The sequence below is a fragment of the Erpetoichthys calabaricus genome, chromosome 11, assembly GCF_900747795.2.
Source record: "Erpetoichthys calabaricus chromosome 11, fErpCal1.3, whole genome shotgun sequence".
NCBI classification, from domain to species: Eukaryota; Metazoa; Chordata; class Cladistia; order Polypteriformes; family Polypteridae; genus Erpetoichthys; species Erpetoichthys calabaricus.
The window spans coordinates 157,882,977-157,900,940 of record NC_041404.2 but is presented as its reverse complement, the minus strand read 5'-3'; the positions used below and the strand labels follow the sequence as shown (position 1 = coordinate 157,900,940).

Below are 17,964 nucleotides of genomic sequence, written 5' to 3'. Positions count from 1 at the left end.
ATACCCCACCTGTAGTGACACGGCAGTAAGAAATCACATTGGAGAAATCACTTCGCTTTCTTAAATGACGGATTACGCTGCATAACCGACGAAGGAAGCCAATGGCAAGAAACCAGTTTGGGAGTGAGGGCCCGATGTGTAGAGTCTGCCATTTTCATTGCTGCATTGGAAGGATTTTCAGGATCGGATGACGTTATCTCCCACTCGTCCATCGGCTTCAAAGCTGTGCCGGGCAATGTTCCAAGGCTTTATACTCTTTCTTCGTGTGCAGGCCCCCAGTGAGGTGAATCACGCCATCCAAACAAGGCAAAGAGAGGATACAATTCCAGTCTGACTGCCCATTTTGTAGTTCTCCCTAACTTGTCGTGTTTTAAAATGCTTGCTCAGCAGTTCTTATGTGGTGAACCCCTGTGTGCTAAGTCTGGCTTTGTGTTAGCTGTACATGTGAGCAGAAAGAAAAGTAGATTTATAAAATATATTTGCACAGTTTTCTTTTTTTCTTCATGTTTTGTTTTCTTCGCTTTCCACTCATCTCTGTGGCCCCCTAATCTCGTGCCGTGGCCCCTGCCCCCCCTTTACATAATTTTCACCTATGGCCCCAGGTTAAGAACCCCTGCGGTAACCGACGCTCCCTCACAGGTAATGTGCCTCATTCGGGACTCCACGAGCAACACAAAGTCACGCCAGCGGTACCCAAGGATTCTCTGAAGAGACGCAGTGCTGTAGTAGTCCTGTCTTCATCTCCGGTCACTGGACAGCGTCCATGGCTCACCACCATAGAGCAAGACTGAAAGCAGCAGGACATTTACAAGTCCCATTTAACTTAATGTGTATGTCTTGGGGGTGTGGGAGGAAGGCCAGGAAGACCGTTGTCCTTGAGCTGTGAAGCCACAGCACTAAGCACTGTGCCACCTCTTTTTAAATTTTTGTTAAGAGTCAATATGCATGCTGACCAATAAGGCAGTGTGACTGCGGATTAGTCGCTCATTCGTTCTTTGCCATGAAGAAATGGAGCCGAGATTGTTAGTCTAATGAACAAACTAAAATGCTGCAGAGCGTTCATGTGCAGAGGCTTGGCACTCCGCTGATAAAGCGGGCGAGTTGTGGGCGTGTGCTCAGATTTGGTCTCGCAGACTCGCTCAAGAATTTAACCAATTAAGCAGAAGAAAAGGGTGTGCCCCAATGTAATTGGCAAACCGTGGGGAGGAGTTGGTGCCACCTACTGGTCATTTGTAACCATTGCATCACCATCTTGTGTGGCAGTTGTTAAGAGGAGAGACATTTATATTGATGGCACTTTTCTAACCTGCTCAGAGTGACAGTTGGGGATGGTGGGGTGTTGTGTATTTGGGGGCTGACCGGAGAGCAGGGTCAAGTTATGTAGCTGTAGGAAAAAAGTGGGACACTAATGCGGTTTTCTGTTTGTCTCTCCATTCCCACCCACACAGGAGCTGTTGACCAAGTCGGGACATTTGAGAGCGGATGGATGCGCTGGGTGGGCGGAAGGCCGTGGCAGACTTGAAACTTTACACAAATGGGAGCCGTGTGCCTACTTGGGCCGCTTCCTGCCAGAAGACTCCCCCCTGGTGCCCCCTTGTGGCCTTCAGTCTCCTCCTTCTCTCCTCTTCCCCAGTATTTGTACAGCCGTTTTAAAGGAGATGTCCTGTGAAGCACAAGGTGCCAAACTTAATTTTAAACAAGATTATTTTTAAATTTTTACTGCCAAGCGCCACCACCCCTCCCCCAAATTCTGCCAACTGCCAGTAGATGATTGGGTGTGTGCTGCCTCTGCCCTTCATTGTACCTGCCACTCCTTTCATTCACATTTGTTTTGTGGAGGTCCTCTGCCAGATCACCTAGTTGGGACTCGTTTATGCCCCTCTTACTGCCACCAGCAGGACTGCCTTTGGGTGGGTGGGGTTGTGGGTGCTCACCTCTTGTTGTGCCAGCTTTGCTGAAAGTCCACCCCAGATGATGAAGTTCATTCAGAAGTTTCCTCCCTGTGCACCCAGAGAAGGCTGATGGGGAGCTTTTTAAAATGTGAATCTTTTCTTCTTCTTCTTCTGTTTGTTTGTTTTTAATATATTAAGGTGGGTGTGATTGTGCAGCTTAAAGATGGTGGTGTTTCATCGTCACTTTTATGACGCAGTAGCGAGTGACTCACAGTATTAACATGACGTGAAGGCGTCGCGCACACACGGTTTACACACACGCACTGTCGGCCGGCAATGAGGTTTGCCTTTTTTCTTTTTAAGATTTCACTCGGTTTAAATTCTGAGCCTTTGTATGTTCATATCGGGGTGGGGGGGGAACGACTTCATAAATGCATTTGTTGGTGTAGAATTACGTGTATATAGAATGGGACCCGAAAGGTCAGGGCCATCTTTGGACACGAGAGACCCAAAGCCAGGCGGTACCGGAGAGGATGTGGGTGGAAAGGTGGAATAAAAAAATGGCCGAGGAGTGGAGCACTTGGCTGGCACGCGCCAGGAGTCCGCCAAGAGCCGACAACGCTTGCTTTTTTTTTTGTTTTTTTTATCGATTCTGCATCCCTAAATGGAAGTGAAAAGGGACAAGTATGTGGTTATGGCACCTGAATTACATAAAGATGTATGAATTATTAACTTTTTACTGTGTAAAACTTGTTAGTTATAACGAGCTCCAGGCGCCAGCGCTGTTTCTAACGTGACCTGCTCAGCAAAGACCCCCTTTGCTCTGTTTTCTGAAGGGATTGTCGGTTTCTGTTCTTAGAAACGTGGACTCCCATCAGCTGTGGTGTTCTTTATTTAATAAATCCCGGTTCTTTTACGTTCTTTTTAAAGTGGCACCTTTGCCGTGACGCCTGCTCTCAGGTTTTTATTGGTTGGTAGATTTGTTTTTCTTAGTAGACTGTACCCGTCACGTACTTACGTTAAAGAAGGTAGAATTGTTATATTGTTGAAAATATTGGGTTTAATATTAATAAAGCATTTAATGCCTCCTAACGGCCCGCTGCTGCTTCTTTCTCTTATTTACGCCTTTTGCAGTCTGATGCTGTTTACACCGCGGGGTACGACCCGGAGTGCCAGTGAGTGAGTGTTCACCCCAAACCGCCCACCTCCATGTTTAGTTTTAGTAAAGTCTCATGTTGTCCAGAGGAGATACGGTTAGCTACACATTTTAACAACAGGAATTGTAGCTTAATGAACATCTTTGATGGCTCAGCATGTGGGATGCACAATTTCCCAGTACTGCCAGCATCAAGCAACTTAACTGGCCAAGTCTGTTAGAAAGTGAATTGGTGGCACTCGGGGTCTCTGGGCACACTGATGAGGCATACAAATGCAGGTTTGGGAAACCTGACCTCCAGATTTTACATAAATGTGTCACAACTGATCGACGGTGCTGTGATGAAGTTCCTGATCTCCTCCTAGTTTACTGCTTCCAACCATCAGACAAAATGTGTTGTTAGAGAAAGGGAGCTGGAGTGAACACACAATAAATAGTTTGAGGGGTCAAACCCCCCTGTCACTCATGGCTTCAATACTTGGTTGGAGATCCTTTAGCTGTGATTATTGCTGCTAAACGTTTCCTCTAACCTTGTATTGGTCTTTCACATCTGCTGTTCTTTGTGAAGTGGGCTTTAATGGACTGACCGCAGGAACAGCCTGCCACAGCCTCTCCCATAAATCCCACTTGTACTCTCGTCTATTTTTAATTGTGTAGTCATGGACACTGACCTTCACTGAGGAGAAAGGGGCCTTCATTCAGTTCTTTGGGTGTGCTTCTGGGGTCCTAATCTGACTTACTGAATGAGCTTTCGTTGGACCTGGAAAGATGCATCACAGTTTGAAATGTTCTCCATTTCGAAGGTGATGGCTGCCACCATGGTGTGGTGGAGCCCCGGATTTCAGAAATGGTGGTGTTGTGTTTTCCCGACTGGCAAGTGTTTCAGCAGCCCTTTTTCCCATCTCCTCTGGAAGGCGTACAGTCCTTCAAGGAGCCTTGTGGCGATGACCACACTGTCATGGCGTGGTCAATACAAGTCAAGGTTTAGATGCAACAGGGCTACATTTGTAACTCTCTTCTCTTTTCTGGAATTTCCTTTGCTCAAGGCCTGCTGCTCCTCCAGAAGCTTGTGCTGATGACTTGAATATCAAACCTCACCATGAGGGTCAACAGGACTGGCCGTGTTCATTCAGCTGAGTCAAATGAAGTAGTGAGTGAGTGAGGGAGCAATTACTTTTTCACACAAGAAATGCAGGTTTTGTAAAGAACAATATGGAAATGGTGTCAATATGTTTTAGTCTGGTTCCTCTTTCCTAATATTGTCATAAAGACACAAACCCTGAAGATATCCACAGCACCACGTCACCTGAGGTGTCCTTCTGTCCCACTTCCTTGCCATGTGAAGCTGCAAACGAAGTGACGTCCATTTGAAGAACCTCTTCTTGTGACAGTTGGGTAAGTGCTTTATAATCGACATATTACACCACATGGCAGAATAAAAACCGTGTAAGAGTTGGTTATGCCATCCCAAGGGTTTTTTCTGGTACCCAAATGACAAACCGTGACATTAGGACCGGTGGGAAGTCGCCACGTTCCTTTGATTATTCATGTGTTCATTTATCAAGAGAATGGAGGCAGAGGCCAACTAAACCTCCAGAATCCACAGCCCTCAGGAGCGTAGACCGTTTTGGGACGGAGAAGACTATGGACTAAGGAGACTTGTGATGATTTTTATTGAGGTGCTCTGTTAAAAATAAATAATTACAAGAACTTGTTTACAATTTTCAAACCAGGTTATTGATCAGACACGTGTATATATTAAAAAACAAAGGAGCAAAAGAGCAAGAAGAGTCCGCATAGAGAAGATAGATGGTGGGAGCCAAAACAGCAGCCCAGTTTCAATGGTGGTAGCGAGCGTAACTATCGCTGCTGCAGCTGCCATAGTCTGGCCTGATGTTTCCTGCCGTAGCAGTGCTTTGTCTAAACTTTTCAGATCGAATGATTTCTCACATCTTTGAAAAATAATATCCTCCTGGGCTTGGACTGTGAGTTGGCTGCGTCCTCGATGGCAAGGGTCCTTGTTTAGCCGTCGCACCTACTAGAGAGCTGCAAAAAACGCACAGCTACTTGCTTTTGGGCCTCCTTTCCCCCTTTAAGCTGACCAGCGAGGTTCTTCTGTCACCGAGTTTCTGATAAATTGAAGTCACTTTGCTTGCACTGCCCTCTGCTGATTTAAAAAGGTACTGGTTATCGATCAAAAGACTCACTGGGGCTTACATGCCAATAGTCCAAGGTGGTAGGGCCTTTTGGAGGTCTCCAATTGCAAAAAACAATTTCTTGTGTAAAATTACAAAACAAATCTTGGAGGGTGCCGGTCTTCTAAATAAATTTTTATAGATTTTTGTTTTTCCCCTTTTTGGTCTCTACGATTCTCTAGAAAAGATGAGTAAGAAAACCAAATCCATACAAAAGCTGTTGCCCCACTTTATTTTCCAGACCCACCCTGGTCAGCCCGAAGCTCTTGTAACGCATTGATTTACAAACACACACACGCCGTGGTGTGGATCTTTGTTTTGTTTTTGGCATGAACACTATCTGAAGGTCAGGCCCGCTCCCTCATCGATGACGTAGCCACAGTGCTCTCAGGCAGCATGCGAAGCTTAGGCGTAGTTCAAGTCTGCAGTAAGTTACCAGCTTTTAATACTTTTATTGCAATCCTGAAAGATCAAACATTTAATGTGCGATGCAAAAACCTCTCCTTTAAGCAGGTGGCTTCCGGAAGGTACTCCAGGCGTGGAAGCAGCGGGTGAAATTGTGCGGTTCGTTTCCTTTTCGGACAAGCCGTAGTTTTCTAGGGTGCTCCTGATCCTTTGACCTCATGTGCTGGATGTAAACCTTAGAAGAAAGGGGGTTAGGACAGATGAGCCATTAAATAAACATCCTACCTAAAGCTGAGACCACCTCCATCAAGGAGGACCACCACCTGCAATCTATATGTACCAGATGCATTAGGAGAGCAAACGGCAGATTCAGTGATTGTGAAATCTGCTCACAGTGGCGGGGGTTCAGCAGTTGGCTCTTATCTTTAAAGTTGTTAATCAATAAAATTATTTTAAAAAGGCATGCCTATAGCAGGACACCTGCATTTGGCAAAAAAGGCAAATGGTATTGGGCCACTGCTGCCCATTAGGGTCTAGGATGGAAGAGCCACTCTGCTTGACGCAACTCCCTAAATGCCACTTACTGTTTGGGCAGATCTCCAGCTAATGTGAGAATCTGCAGGCCACAAAAGGATAAAGAGATCACAATGGTCGTTAGCACTGACGGAAGCGTTTGCTCAGATTACTTGCGCCACCTCTGCATAAGGAGCTGCAGGTTTCGCAAATGAGACTGTGTGACCCCGAGTCAGTCGTGGGAATGGAAGCCCTCCACTCTCACTCAATGGGTTTGCTATGAAAGGAGGCAGAGAACAGCAGGGATTCATATTTGAGGAAAAAGTGGCAGCACTGCCAATGATGTGCCCTTCAGCTGCCCGCCTTGCCCTCTACTTCTCCTGCAGTGATAGCCGTGCTTGATCTCAGTGTACTTGTGAGGTCAAATTTTTCTTTGCGCTTTATTTTACTAAACAGCTCACCTCACAAAAAAACATTAAAGAAATGATGCTGTGGCTTATTGGGACTGTCGTCACAGCCTTTAGCGTTAACGGCATGGTTTACTTGGCAAACCCTGGCTGTCGCACTCCAGCTGACCTTGGCTTTTGAATGCACTGGCACACAGGCCTGGACTGGACTGTACCACGTTACTTTAATGGAAGTTTAACAGAGTGGTTGGTCTGTTTAGGTCAAAGTGCAAAGCCACCCAATGCAGCAGTCTGCTTTGGCCAGGGTTGCTGAAGGACGAGTACATGTGGATTAGTTATATTTATAAACAATACTGGTTAGTAAAATTGGCCTTCATTGTAAATGTGGATTAGTTATCTTTATAAACAATATTGGTTAGTAAAATTGGCCTTCATTGTGTGTTTGTGGATGGATTTGGTGGTTGGATGTTAACAATTAATTTACTGAACAAAAAAAAAAAGACGAGTAAATGCGGATTAGTTATCTTTATAAACAATACTTGTTAGTAAAATTGGCCTTCATTGTGTGTTTGTGGATGGATTTGGTGGTTGGATGTTAAGAATTAATTTACTGAACAAAACAAAAAAAAAAAAAAGGCTTTTACCTGGCAAGCTTTTAAGCTCAGTTTGATCTCCACTTGACTGGTCTGAGTTCCAACCCACATGTAAACCTTAACAAAACAAAACAAATTATTTTTATCTACTGTGTGTACCATATGTGTATACAACAGAAAATTACTGGAGAAGTCGCCTGATGTGAGATGGCCATCAACTAAATAACAAGAATCACTCAAGCCTACTTCTGACCAGCTAAACAAGGGGGTCTCAAAAACACAGTTCCTTTGTGGGTCAACATCTTTACTTCATCCTGCTTCTTAATTAGAAGGCATTTATTGCTGCTGATGAAAACATATTTAATCCTGTGGCTTTATAGTTGCTCTCATTTTGCTACACCACACATTTCCAAAACTGTCGTTAAACCCCCCCAAGACCATCCAATTTGTTTTGTAGACAACAGCAGCTCAATATTCTTTTGAAACTGACATTATATGAAGATATAGTGACTGTGTCTTAAAAGGTAAGTCATATAAAAATAATTTGAAAGGAGCAGTCACCATTAGCAGCAGTAACAAACCCTTCAGGATTTAAATTTGTGACCCCCAAGTGCAGGGATGTGGGGAGAACACGTAAACTACACCCACAAGACGTGAACCCAGGAGCCATGGTGTTAACAGGGGGGCTGTCAGGGGATGTCCCCTCAGTTGTATGGAATGGCTTCAGAAAGTCTTCAGACCCCGTCACCTTTCCTTTACATTGCAGCGTTGTGCTAAAATCATTTAAATTGTTTTTTCTGCACATCAAGCAACGCTCAGTAAGTACCTCAGAATGTCAAAGTGGAAACAATTTTCAAAACCTCTGTAGATTTATTAAAAGCCTAATGCTTGGTCATTCTGGGGTAGTGAGTGTTGCTTGACAAGGGGTGTTGGGGGGATAAAACAATTTTATACAAAATGTGAAAGAGTATTATATAAAATATGCCCAATTCAGATCTATGATGTGAACAGAAACAAATGGAAGGAAAAGCAACTTCTGTAACACGTCCAAAAACGAACGAGACGACCACCTGCACAAAGCTTTAGAGAAATGCCTAAAAAACATGAATCTGTACAGAGAGTACTAAATGAATTAAAAACAGAAAAGAAGAAAAGCAAAGCGTCAGAAGTCCACTTGAAAGTAAAGAGATCGAGTGTAGTGAAAGGCTGTGGCCTTCTGCTGTAGACAATCCCAGACTGTCCCTACGAGGCTCACCTCTTTGCCGTTGTCTAAAAGCATGATGTCGTCATCTGCCAAGTCGTCCTGACAGAAGTCTGAACATTTCTCCGATACTGAGAAGTAGCCCTTCTCATTGGAACATCTGAAATACAAGGGGGGACAGTTAAACACGGACTGAAAAAAAATGTTCAGCTATAAAATTGTGATTGTTTTTAAAGTACTCTCTCAATATTACTAAGTAGAGCTGTAAATTGTTTAATCTTGCTAAACTCAGAACACCAAGTATGAACAACCAAGAAAGAGAAGAACCTGCAGATGATGATGAACTTCAGTGCAAGGAGTTAACACTGGGGGGCTGTGGAGTGAAGTTCAGCGTTACAGCAGATCTTCAGCTTCGTCCCAATGATGCATTACAATTTATTTACCTGTTTACAGGTTTAGTTTATTATGGTTGGCCCTCTTATTAACTTTCATTTTCTTCTTGCCGTTATGTTCCACTTTAACCAGGTGCTTGCCTTCAGCAGACAGGATGAGCCTTCGTCTTGGTCTTAAACCTTAGACCTCACACGCGTCACCAGAGCCTTGAATGCTCGTCTTGACAATTTAGAAGGTCACTGCCAGCATTTCTGGTGGATGGCTGATTTTTCAGGTTGCAATTTTGGCTGTCAAGAATCCCTCATGTGCCCCCTAGAGGTCTTTAAGGACAGAAACAGCAGAAGCTAACATGTCTGTCCAACTTCAACATCAACTCCTCAGAATGTTAAAATCACTAATGAAAGCTCAGCGACTCTCTCATAATTGTCACAAAAATGATCATCCAAACTAAGTGTTTAACCTTTTTAACGACTGTTGTGATGCCAGTCATCTGGTATGAACTATACAGTATGTACCACCTTTGTCTCTTGTACTCTGAAGCTCATATGTTCAAGATGTTCTTCCATGATCTAAACTGGTTCCTCATTCACATTTATTTGCTTAGCAGATGCTTTTGTATAAAACAGCTTACAAAACCGGTAAACGTAATCGAGTTAACATCAGTCTGGGGACGATTTGGGAACAAGTACAACATGACAAAGGATACAAAACTGATTATCACCAGTGAAGAGACGAGAACAAAATATAATGGAGTTACAAATCCAAGGTTACAAAACCCTAACAGCAGTTCGGCAAAAATTCACCAAACGAGAGAGTCTTCAGACACTTCTTAAACACGTTGATGAAGTCAAGAGGTTCAAATGGAGGTTTGCAGCTCATTCCACCAGCGAGGAGTTACACATGAAGACTCTGGAGGAGGGATGGAGGGCCTCTGTTCGTGACACCAAATCTCAGTCCAATCTCCTATGCCAAACACTCCAGATCTGGAGTGTTAACATCACTGATCTGCTTCTGCACACTGCTTTGCTACAAGGCACCTGCAGCACTCAGTAATTCCCTAAACACAACACCTTGTCCAAGTACGGGTTAACTTCTTGACTAGACGATGCCAAATGACAACAGCAATACATCCAGGATGCAGCAGTCCACTTGGCTATTGTGGAGATGGAACCAACCCACTAACTACACCCAGGCATTGGATTCAAAGTCTTTGTGTCACACAACAAAAAGAAAGCAAAAGCATGCCTTTAAAAAAAAACTGTGCTCACTGAGTGGTCCTCCTGACTGGAAAGATGCAATACTCCTGTTGCTTTAAAAGTAGAAACCCAAGTCAGAGCTTGGGATGCAGCAGAATGCTGATCGAGAGGTCCTGAATGTAAAGTCACGGTGCGCACAAAGCACAGGCTTTATATATGTCTGTCTAGATTAGCACAATGGATGGCCCAATCAACTAGAAGCCAGAGGCATCACTCCTTAAACGCCTCAAAGCTGTTAGGAATTACAAATCAATGGAGAAAGTGCATGCTAGTCCAGTGTGTACCGTTCTTACTGCACGTTTCATCCTGGATCTGTGGAACAAACACCAGTGATGTCACAGTTCAGAACTCGTGTCTGAAATGATAGTTGCTATGAACAGAAAAATACCGATATATGCACGGTATTAATGTTCATTTTTCATTTCTAGATACAATATGGGGGGGGGGGGGTACATACCTGAGATGAAGAAAGACTTCATTATTGTGTAAGCAGGCATCATCTCGTTCATCTATGCTACCGGGGGACGCAGAACTCCTCTGTAGTGACTAAATGCTCGCTCCTTTGTTCTATGCTCTTATCAAAAATGATCTCCTTTTCATTACATTTGAACTTGCGTGCTTTTGATTTGCTGGTCACGTTTGCGGGGAATGTGCTAGAAGATGTAAGAAGTTATTCACTAACCTGAAAAGCCTAGCGTGCTTCATGTATTCTGCATCCTCATCATATTCCTTCTGCGATCCTATACCAACCCAAAAGAAATTTTCAGGTTCCTCTCCTTCATTGATTACCTGAAACAACAATTTGTATTAAACTCTGAAATCACTAAGTGTGGCAATGCAGACTTTTGTTATTTGTATTTTAATCTCCCTAAAACTGAAAATACTTGCAAACTTAGTGTCCAGATTTTTAAGAGGTTTAAAATTCCTATTACCACATTGCTTACAAATATTGCTCTGGAATCTACCTGCTTGCTGTAGGTTTCATCAAACATGGTGTTCATAATTTCTTCTGCAAGTTTAGCTTCATCAGGGTCTGCTGCGCGTCCCACCCATGTGTACACTATTCCCTGGTTGTCTGTACTTTCAAAAGGCACCTGGAAGAATATATTTGGTAGTTAAAAAAAAAATGGAATCAATATGGCCTTCTGGCAAACTTTGAACTTGAATTTATTTTATTCCAGTTATAAGAGATGTAATCCCAGTTGTGCATTTGAGGGTACAACAATTACTTGCTCTCAAAGATCTTGCTTCACACAGCAACTCAATGTGGCCACCAGTAGTTTCTTAGTTGGTTATATGAGCATCCCACACGATATCAAAATCATATCAGTACAGTACAGATAAGGGATACCAACAAGAACAACAACGCACACCACATTTTAATGCTATAATGAAGAAAAAAGTCACATATTGCGATTGTGCTTTCTACCGTCATCTCCAGAGGCCTAAGGTTGTAGAAAAAACCTACTTATCACAAGTGGCGGACTTATCTAATCCTTTTAAGTTTTTAAATCTAAACCCAAAATAATGACCCAGGCCAACAATCAATAAAAACAAACTAATGGTAGAAGAACGTATAGCAATGTTGACATTAAGGGAGAGTCTCAACAGAATTCTCTCCGTATTTTTGCTGTGTACTCCACTTACAGCACACAAGTACAGAATGCACAGGGCGTAACAACGCAAACATTATTGGGATACAAAACCGTTGCTGTTGCACGTTCTTCCGCTTTGCTGGAGATTGAGTTCACATTTAACATTTCTTCAGAGTTCTCTTACCTTCAAGATAAAGCAGAATTCTGAGTTCAGCAAGCTTGAGTCTGTGTTAATCTGGATACACCTACGACGGACACAGAAAAAATAAGTAAATAAATACAGTGGTGTGAAAAACTATTTGCCCCCTTCCTGATTTCTTATTCTTTTGCATGTTTGTCACACAAAATGTTTCTGATCATCAAACACATTTAACCATTAGTCAAATATAACACAAGTAAACACAAAATGCAGTTTGTAAATGGTGGTTTTTATTATTTAGGGAGAAAAAAAAATCCAAACCTACATGGCCCTGTGTGAAAAAGTAATTGCCCCCTGAACCTAATAACTGGTTGGGCCACCCTTAACAGCAATAACTGCAATCAAGCGTTTGCGATAACTTGCAATGAGTCTTTTACAGCGCTCTGGAGGAATTTTGGCCCACTCATCTTTGCAAAATTGTTGTAATTCAGCTTTATTTGAGGGTTTTCTAGCATGAACCGCCTTTTTAAGGTCATGCCATAGCATCTCAATTGGATTCAGGTCAGGACTTTGACTAGGCCACTCCAAAGTCTTCATTTTGTTTTTCTTCAGCCATTCAGAGGTGGATTTGCTGGTGTGTTTTGGGTCATTGTCCTGTTGCAGCACCCAAGATCGCTTCAGCTTGAGTTGACGAAAAGATGGCCGGACATTCTCCTTCAGGATTTTTTGGTAGACAGTAGAATTCATGGTTCCATCTATCACAGCAAGCCTTCCAGGTCCTGAAGCAGCAAAACAACCCCAGACCATCACACTACCACCACCATATTTTACTGTTGGTATGATGTTCTTTTTCTGAAATGCTGTGTTCCTTTTACGCCAGATGTAACGGGACATTTGCCTTCCAAAAAGTTCAACTTTTGACTCATCAGTCCACAAGGTATTTTCCCAAAAGTCTTGGCAATCATTGAGATGTTTCTTAGCAAAATTGAGACGAGCCCTAATGTTCTTTTTGCTTAACAGTGGTTTGCATCTTGGAAATCTGCCATGCAGGCCGTTTTTGCCCAGTCTCTTTCTTATGGTGGAGTCGTGAACACTGACCTTAATTGAGGCAAGTGAGGCCTGCAGTTCTTTAGACGTTGTCCTGGGGTCTTTTGTGACCTCTCGGATGAGTCGTCTCTGCGCTCTTGGGGTAATTTTGGTCGGCCGGCCACTCCTGGGAAGGTTCACCACTGTTCCATGTTTTTGCCATTTGTGGATAATGGCTCTCACTGTGGTTCGCTGGAGTCCCAAAGCTTTAGAAATGGCTTTATAACCTTTACCAGACTGATAGATCTCAATTACTTCTGTTCTCATTTGTTCCTGAATTTCTTTGGATCTTGGCATGATGTCTAGCTTTTGAGGTGCTTTTGGTCTACTTCTCTGTGTCAGGCAGCTCGTAGTTAAGTGATTTCTTGATTGAAACAGGTGTGGCAGTAATCAGGCCTGGGGGTGGCTACGGAAATTGAACTCAGGTGTGATACACCACAGTTAGGTTATTTTTTAACAAGGGGGCAATTACTTTTTCACACAGGGCCATGTAGGTTTGGATTTTTTTTCTCCCTAAATAATAAACACCATCATTTAAAAACTGCATTTTGTGTTTACTTGTGTTATATTTGACTAATGGTTAAATGTGTTTGATGATCAGAAACATTTTGTGTGACAAACATGCAAAAGAATAAGAAATCAGGAAGGGGGCAAATAGTTTTTCACACCACTGTAAATAAGCCAAAACCACACAAGAAAGAGTAATAAGGACAACCGGCAAAACAAAATAATAAAAAGGGGGAAAAACAATATTTGAAATGTTACATTAATTATTTCATCATTTCCATTAATAGTCCTAAATTGTCTGTAGTGATCTTTGTGTTTGTATGTCCTACAATGTTTGCCGACACCTTTTGTTGCCAATTTGGGTTTTAAAGAGAACTTCTGTGTGGGATTTGTTGGACTGGGTTACTGACCAATCAGGGCACTAGGTGAGCCAGGACTCCCTGTTTGGTCCAGAAGTACACCTTAACTCTTTCGGGGCAGATGTCGACTTTTGTCCAAAGGAGGGGTAATCAATTGTAAATGATGGCAAAACCCACCGTTATGTTTTAGTTGGACTCTCTTTGCTAGAAAGAATGTTAAATTCATTGGTTTGACTGAGATTCCATGCGCTCAGGTGAATAGAAAGGGGCAAACGACGGCAAAAATGGCATCAACATCTGGTCGAGAGATCAAAGCAAACGTGCAAAGCAAAATACTCCGTGGACGATGTTTTGCACATTATCGCTGAATTGGACTGTGACTTTTCAGACTCCGATTTTGATTCAAGTGATTGAAAATGAATGTGAGGTACCCGCATCAGCTGATCATGGTGCTGAGCAGGTTTGTGTAGCTGACATGCCTATGGCAACGTTCGCTTGGGAGCACCGCCAGTTACAGTGACAAAGGGTACAAACCAGATAACAATGCACTATGACCACCACTGCTGCCCCCATTCCCCGCCACGTGAAGACAGCCTGGGAGCCAGCGTGCCCAAAGCACGCGGCAATAGATGTTTTATGTTACTTTTCTGACAAGCACACAAAGCAATGGTTTCACACAGAAATTGTGTTTTTTGAAAAAAAGATTCAGCCCACAAAGAGTTAACAATGGCTTTTTTTTTTTATCAGTAATGGAGCAGTTTGATAGCAGCAGCAATGGTTCGGCAAAAGATTCTCCTGCTAGATGTTCCTGCCATTTTCTATCAAAGCTACAGCTTCATGCGGGTCTTAAAATGCATCATTTTTCAGCAGGAGAAAAAATGAAGTCACAGAACATTCAGGACATTTACAGGTTTATTCACTAGTTAGCCGTCCTCCACGGTTATTTTCTGCATTCAGTTATTTCACTTGAGACAGTTCAGACTTTCAAATGGGAGTGGTTTTGATATTTAGGTTTAAGGGTGTGTATGTTTGGGAGGGGGTGGCACGGTGGCGCAGTGGGTAGCGCTGCTGCCTCGCAGTTGGGAGACCTGGGGACCTGGGTTCGCTTCCCGGGTCCTCCCTGCTTGGAGTTTGCATGTTCTCCCCGTGTCTGCGTGGGTTTCCTCCCACAGTCCAAAGACATGCAGGTTAGGTGGATTGGCGATTCTAAATTGGCCCTAGTGTGTGTGCTTGTGTTTGTGTGTGTCCTGCGGTGGGTTGGCACCCTGCCCGGGATTAGTTCCTGCCTTGTGCCCTGTGTTGGCTGGGATTGGCTCCAGCAGACCCCCGTGACCCTGTGTTCGGATTCAGCGGGTTGAAAAATGGATGGATGGATGTTTGGGAGGGCTATGCGGCAGCAAGGGGCTTCGTAAATATTCTAACTGTGCTGACAAGCTGCTTCAGCCCAGGGATGAGTCCCCACCAGTATGAACTGGCAATCCAGCCTGTAAATGAGCAGCTTCAGAGTGAACTTCAGCTCCTGTTGTTGAAACCTGGGGCTTGTTGTTAAGGAAGTTGGGCTCGACTGTGTGGGATAACCGTAGTATTCTTCTACCGAAGATGATCAAGCCAAGCACAAGTGGTTTGAAAAATTATAGAGGCTGAAGAAAAAGACAAAAGTCGTCACAGGAATTCAGGTCACCAATAACTGCTTACCTCGTACACAGGGCACTGCCATTTGTTCTTAAGTGATAAAGACTGGGCTGCACGTGGTCATCCTTCAGTTTTCTTTTTCCTTTATGAATAATGAATTTTCTCTTAAAATGAGACAGGAATTTCAGATTTTCTTGCTGCTGAGTCATTCGAACAACCTGTAGAGAAAAAAAAAAAAAAAAAAAAAAGGTCTTTGTGTTGGCAAAACAGGCAGGAAAAGAGGATTTTGACCAAAATATTGAAAACGTTCCCAACACAAAAAGACAAACACAAACACAAAACAATTATAGTGGAACAAAATGACTTTTTGAGTTAATTAGGAGTTAATTTTTTTTAAGTGAAAGTGGAAAAAAAAAAAAAAAACAATTTACATTAATCCAAAATAATTTTAGACTAACCAGCTAATTAAATGTTACAATGAAAGGTGACATGATGTGCTCTCTCCTGTATCTACACTGTGAAGTTTAAAGACACTCTTTGTCCATTCTGTAACTTCACCATTGTACAACGGCATGAGCCTTATCCCCAAAAATGGAAGACCAAAGGGGTACAGAATGGATTTAAAACAAAAGGAGAGTTGAAGTATTTGCCACCTTCTTCTATTAAAAAAAAAAAAAAAAGTGAAACTATTTTCTCAGCTTGCACACAATGACCTCAATCACCTCACCTACTACACAGCTGCTGAGGGAATTGACGTCACAGTGGGTGGTGTGGCCTCTTGGGATTGGGAACGATCTTTGCACATGTTCACCCCAACAAATTTGCTGCAACCGTTAACAAGCTGGGATTGGCACCGTTTCCTTAAAACCCCCAGAGTTTGCACATTTTTGGGGTGAGGAGAGGGTGTCAGTAACCCCAGACACTCTGATCAACCACATGCAGGCTACTTTATGGAAGCGACTGTGGATGTGCGTGTGGGATTGCATTTAAGACCCTGAACTGGATTAAGTCAGTCTGCTAGTAGATGGCTGCGGTGGGTTGGCACCCTGCCCAGGATTGTTTCCTGCCTTGTGCCCTGTGTTGGCTGGGATTGGCTCCGGCAGACCCCCGTGACCCTGTGTTCGGATTCAGTGGGTTGGAAAATGGATGAATGGATGGATGCTAGTAGATGGATTCATGGTTGAAGGGACAGGATAGCATGACTACCTTATTTTGCTCCCACTGAGGTTGGGCCCGGGGCCTTAATGTACCATTTAATTATTAATGGCTAAGGACAATATGTACAAAATGGATGAAATTAAATCCTTATGTAAAAATATGACCAGTACCCATCAGAAATTTCTTGCTATTTTCAATGGCAATACACCATCCTTATTACAAAGGGTATAGACATGCCGATCCCTTCAGCAATTGCAGTCCTGGATATCTAAGGACATCACATGCCTTTTGTTCCATTTAATTACGACTGACTGAATTATACTTACTTAACCTGCTATGAACTTAAATGGCAAACCCTCTTGGCAAAGTAACTCTAGGCAGAATGCCAATGCTTCAATATCTTTAAGAGAGAAATAACTGGACAAGTGTCTCCCCGAAGAGTAGTGATAGGAGGCAGAGCCATCAGTCCACAGGTGCTCTGTCTGGAATGGGTGAACTTTTCTCCCCAGTGTAAGAGATGGAGAACACCTTCTGTTAGACATTCAGAGATCTATGACGGCGCTACGCCATTTACTGCCTTAAAAACTAATAAAAGGATTTTAAAATCAATTCTAGAAGAAATGGGAAGCCAACGTAGATTTAATCAGAGCAGGGGTTATATGTTCCCTTTTACTGGTGTGTGTCATCAGTGCTCTTGGTCCATCATTCCATACGAGTTGCAGCCTCCCTAATACGTATTTATGTACTCCAGCAAACAAAGCACTGCGGTAATCTAAGCCGGAGAAGATAAATGTACGAGTCAGCTTCTTACACAATTGTAGACGGAGATATGGTCTAATTCGTGCAATACTTCATAAATGAAAAAATGCTAACTTAATGGAAACCATACAAGGTTTGAATGTCAAGTCAGCGTTAAAAAGAACTCTTTTTTGGTCTGCCAAATTTCCTAATTTGCTTAAAATCTTATTTCTATTTTGTTCAGTCCTAACAATAAGGATTTCACTTTTCTCTTCATTTAATTTTAAAAAGTTCATATTCATCTAATTTATAACACTAGTCATACAGTCTGCTGACTGACTTAATGCACTTGTGTTATCAGGTACTACAGAGTCGCATGTCATCTGCATAGTTACGAGTGAAAACTAAGCGTACCTAACAAACAAACATTTGAAGTGTTTTCTTATTCTTTTATTTTGGCCTACTATACTTATAATTGCATTTTCAGGTACCACAGGCCAAACACAGACCAGAAGCGGAGTTCACTTACCTCCAACTTTCCAGGGAAAAGACTCTCAAATTTCTTCTGCAGACTAAAAGTAAAAGTAAGCCAACCCATGTTGGAAGCTTCTCTGCCCTGCCAGAAATAAACCACACACTGAAAATCCTCTTCTGGTTGCTTATCATCTTCATCATCACCATCTTCACCATTTTTGTTCCCTTCGTTCTTGCCTTCTTTCTGTTCTTCATACTCAACAGG

The 17,964-nt window shown here is 42.8% G+C and overlaps 2 protein-coding genes across 3 annotated transcripts in view; one reads left to right on the top strand and one right to left on the bottom strand.

Annotated features, from left to right (window-relative positions):
* Positions 1-2,987, top strand: part of llgl1 (LLGL scribble cell polarity complex component 1) — a 93,640-nt gene extending 90,653 nt beyond the window's left edge. The window contains exon 23 of the mRNA XM_028814425.2: positions 1,449-2,987. The gene's annotated coding sequence lies outside the window, so the exon portion shown is untranslated. The remainder of the gene's footprint in view (positions 1-1,448) is intronic.
* Positions 2,988-4,704: 1,717 nt separating this feature from the next.
* flii (FLII actin remodeling protein) overlaps positions 4,705-17,964 on the bottom strand; it is a 44,190-nt gene continuing 30,930 nt past the window's right edge. The window contains exons 23-31 of one of the 2 annotated variants that reach the window (XR_007936239.1): positions 17,755-17,964; positions 15,393-15,547; positions 11,791-11,851; positions 10,977-11,105; positions 10,694-10,800; positions 8,417-8,522; positions 7,180-7,278; positions 6,779-7,051; positions 6,456-6,732 (exon numbers count right to left, since the gene is read on the bottom strand). The exon at positions 17,755-17,964 is cut by the window's right edge and continues 10 nt beyond it. Coding sequence is in view for 1 of the 2 variants with exons in the window: in XM_028814424.2 (XP_028670257.1) it covers positions 5,749-5,883; positions 7,213-7,278; positions 8,417-8,522; positions 10,694-10,800; positions 10,977-11,105; positions 11,791-11,851; positions 15,393-15,547; positions 17,755-17,964 (969 nt within the window). In the remaining variant the exon portion in view is untranslated. Of the gene's footprint in view, positions 5,884-6,455; positions 6,733-6,778; positions 7,052-7,179; positions 7,279-8,416; positions 8,523-10,693; positions 10,801-10,976; positions 11,106-11,790; positions 11,852-15,392; positions 15,548-17,754 lie in introns of those variants that run through there. The other variant, XM_028814424.2, reaches the window with a different exon arrangement.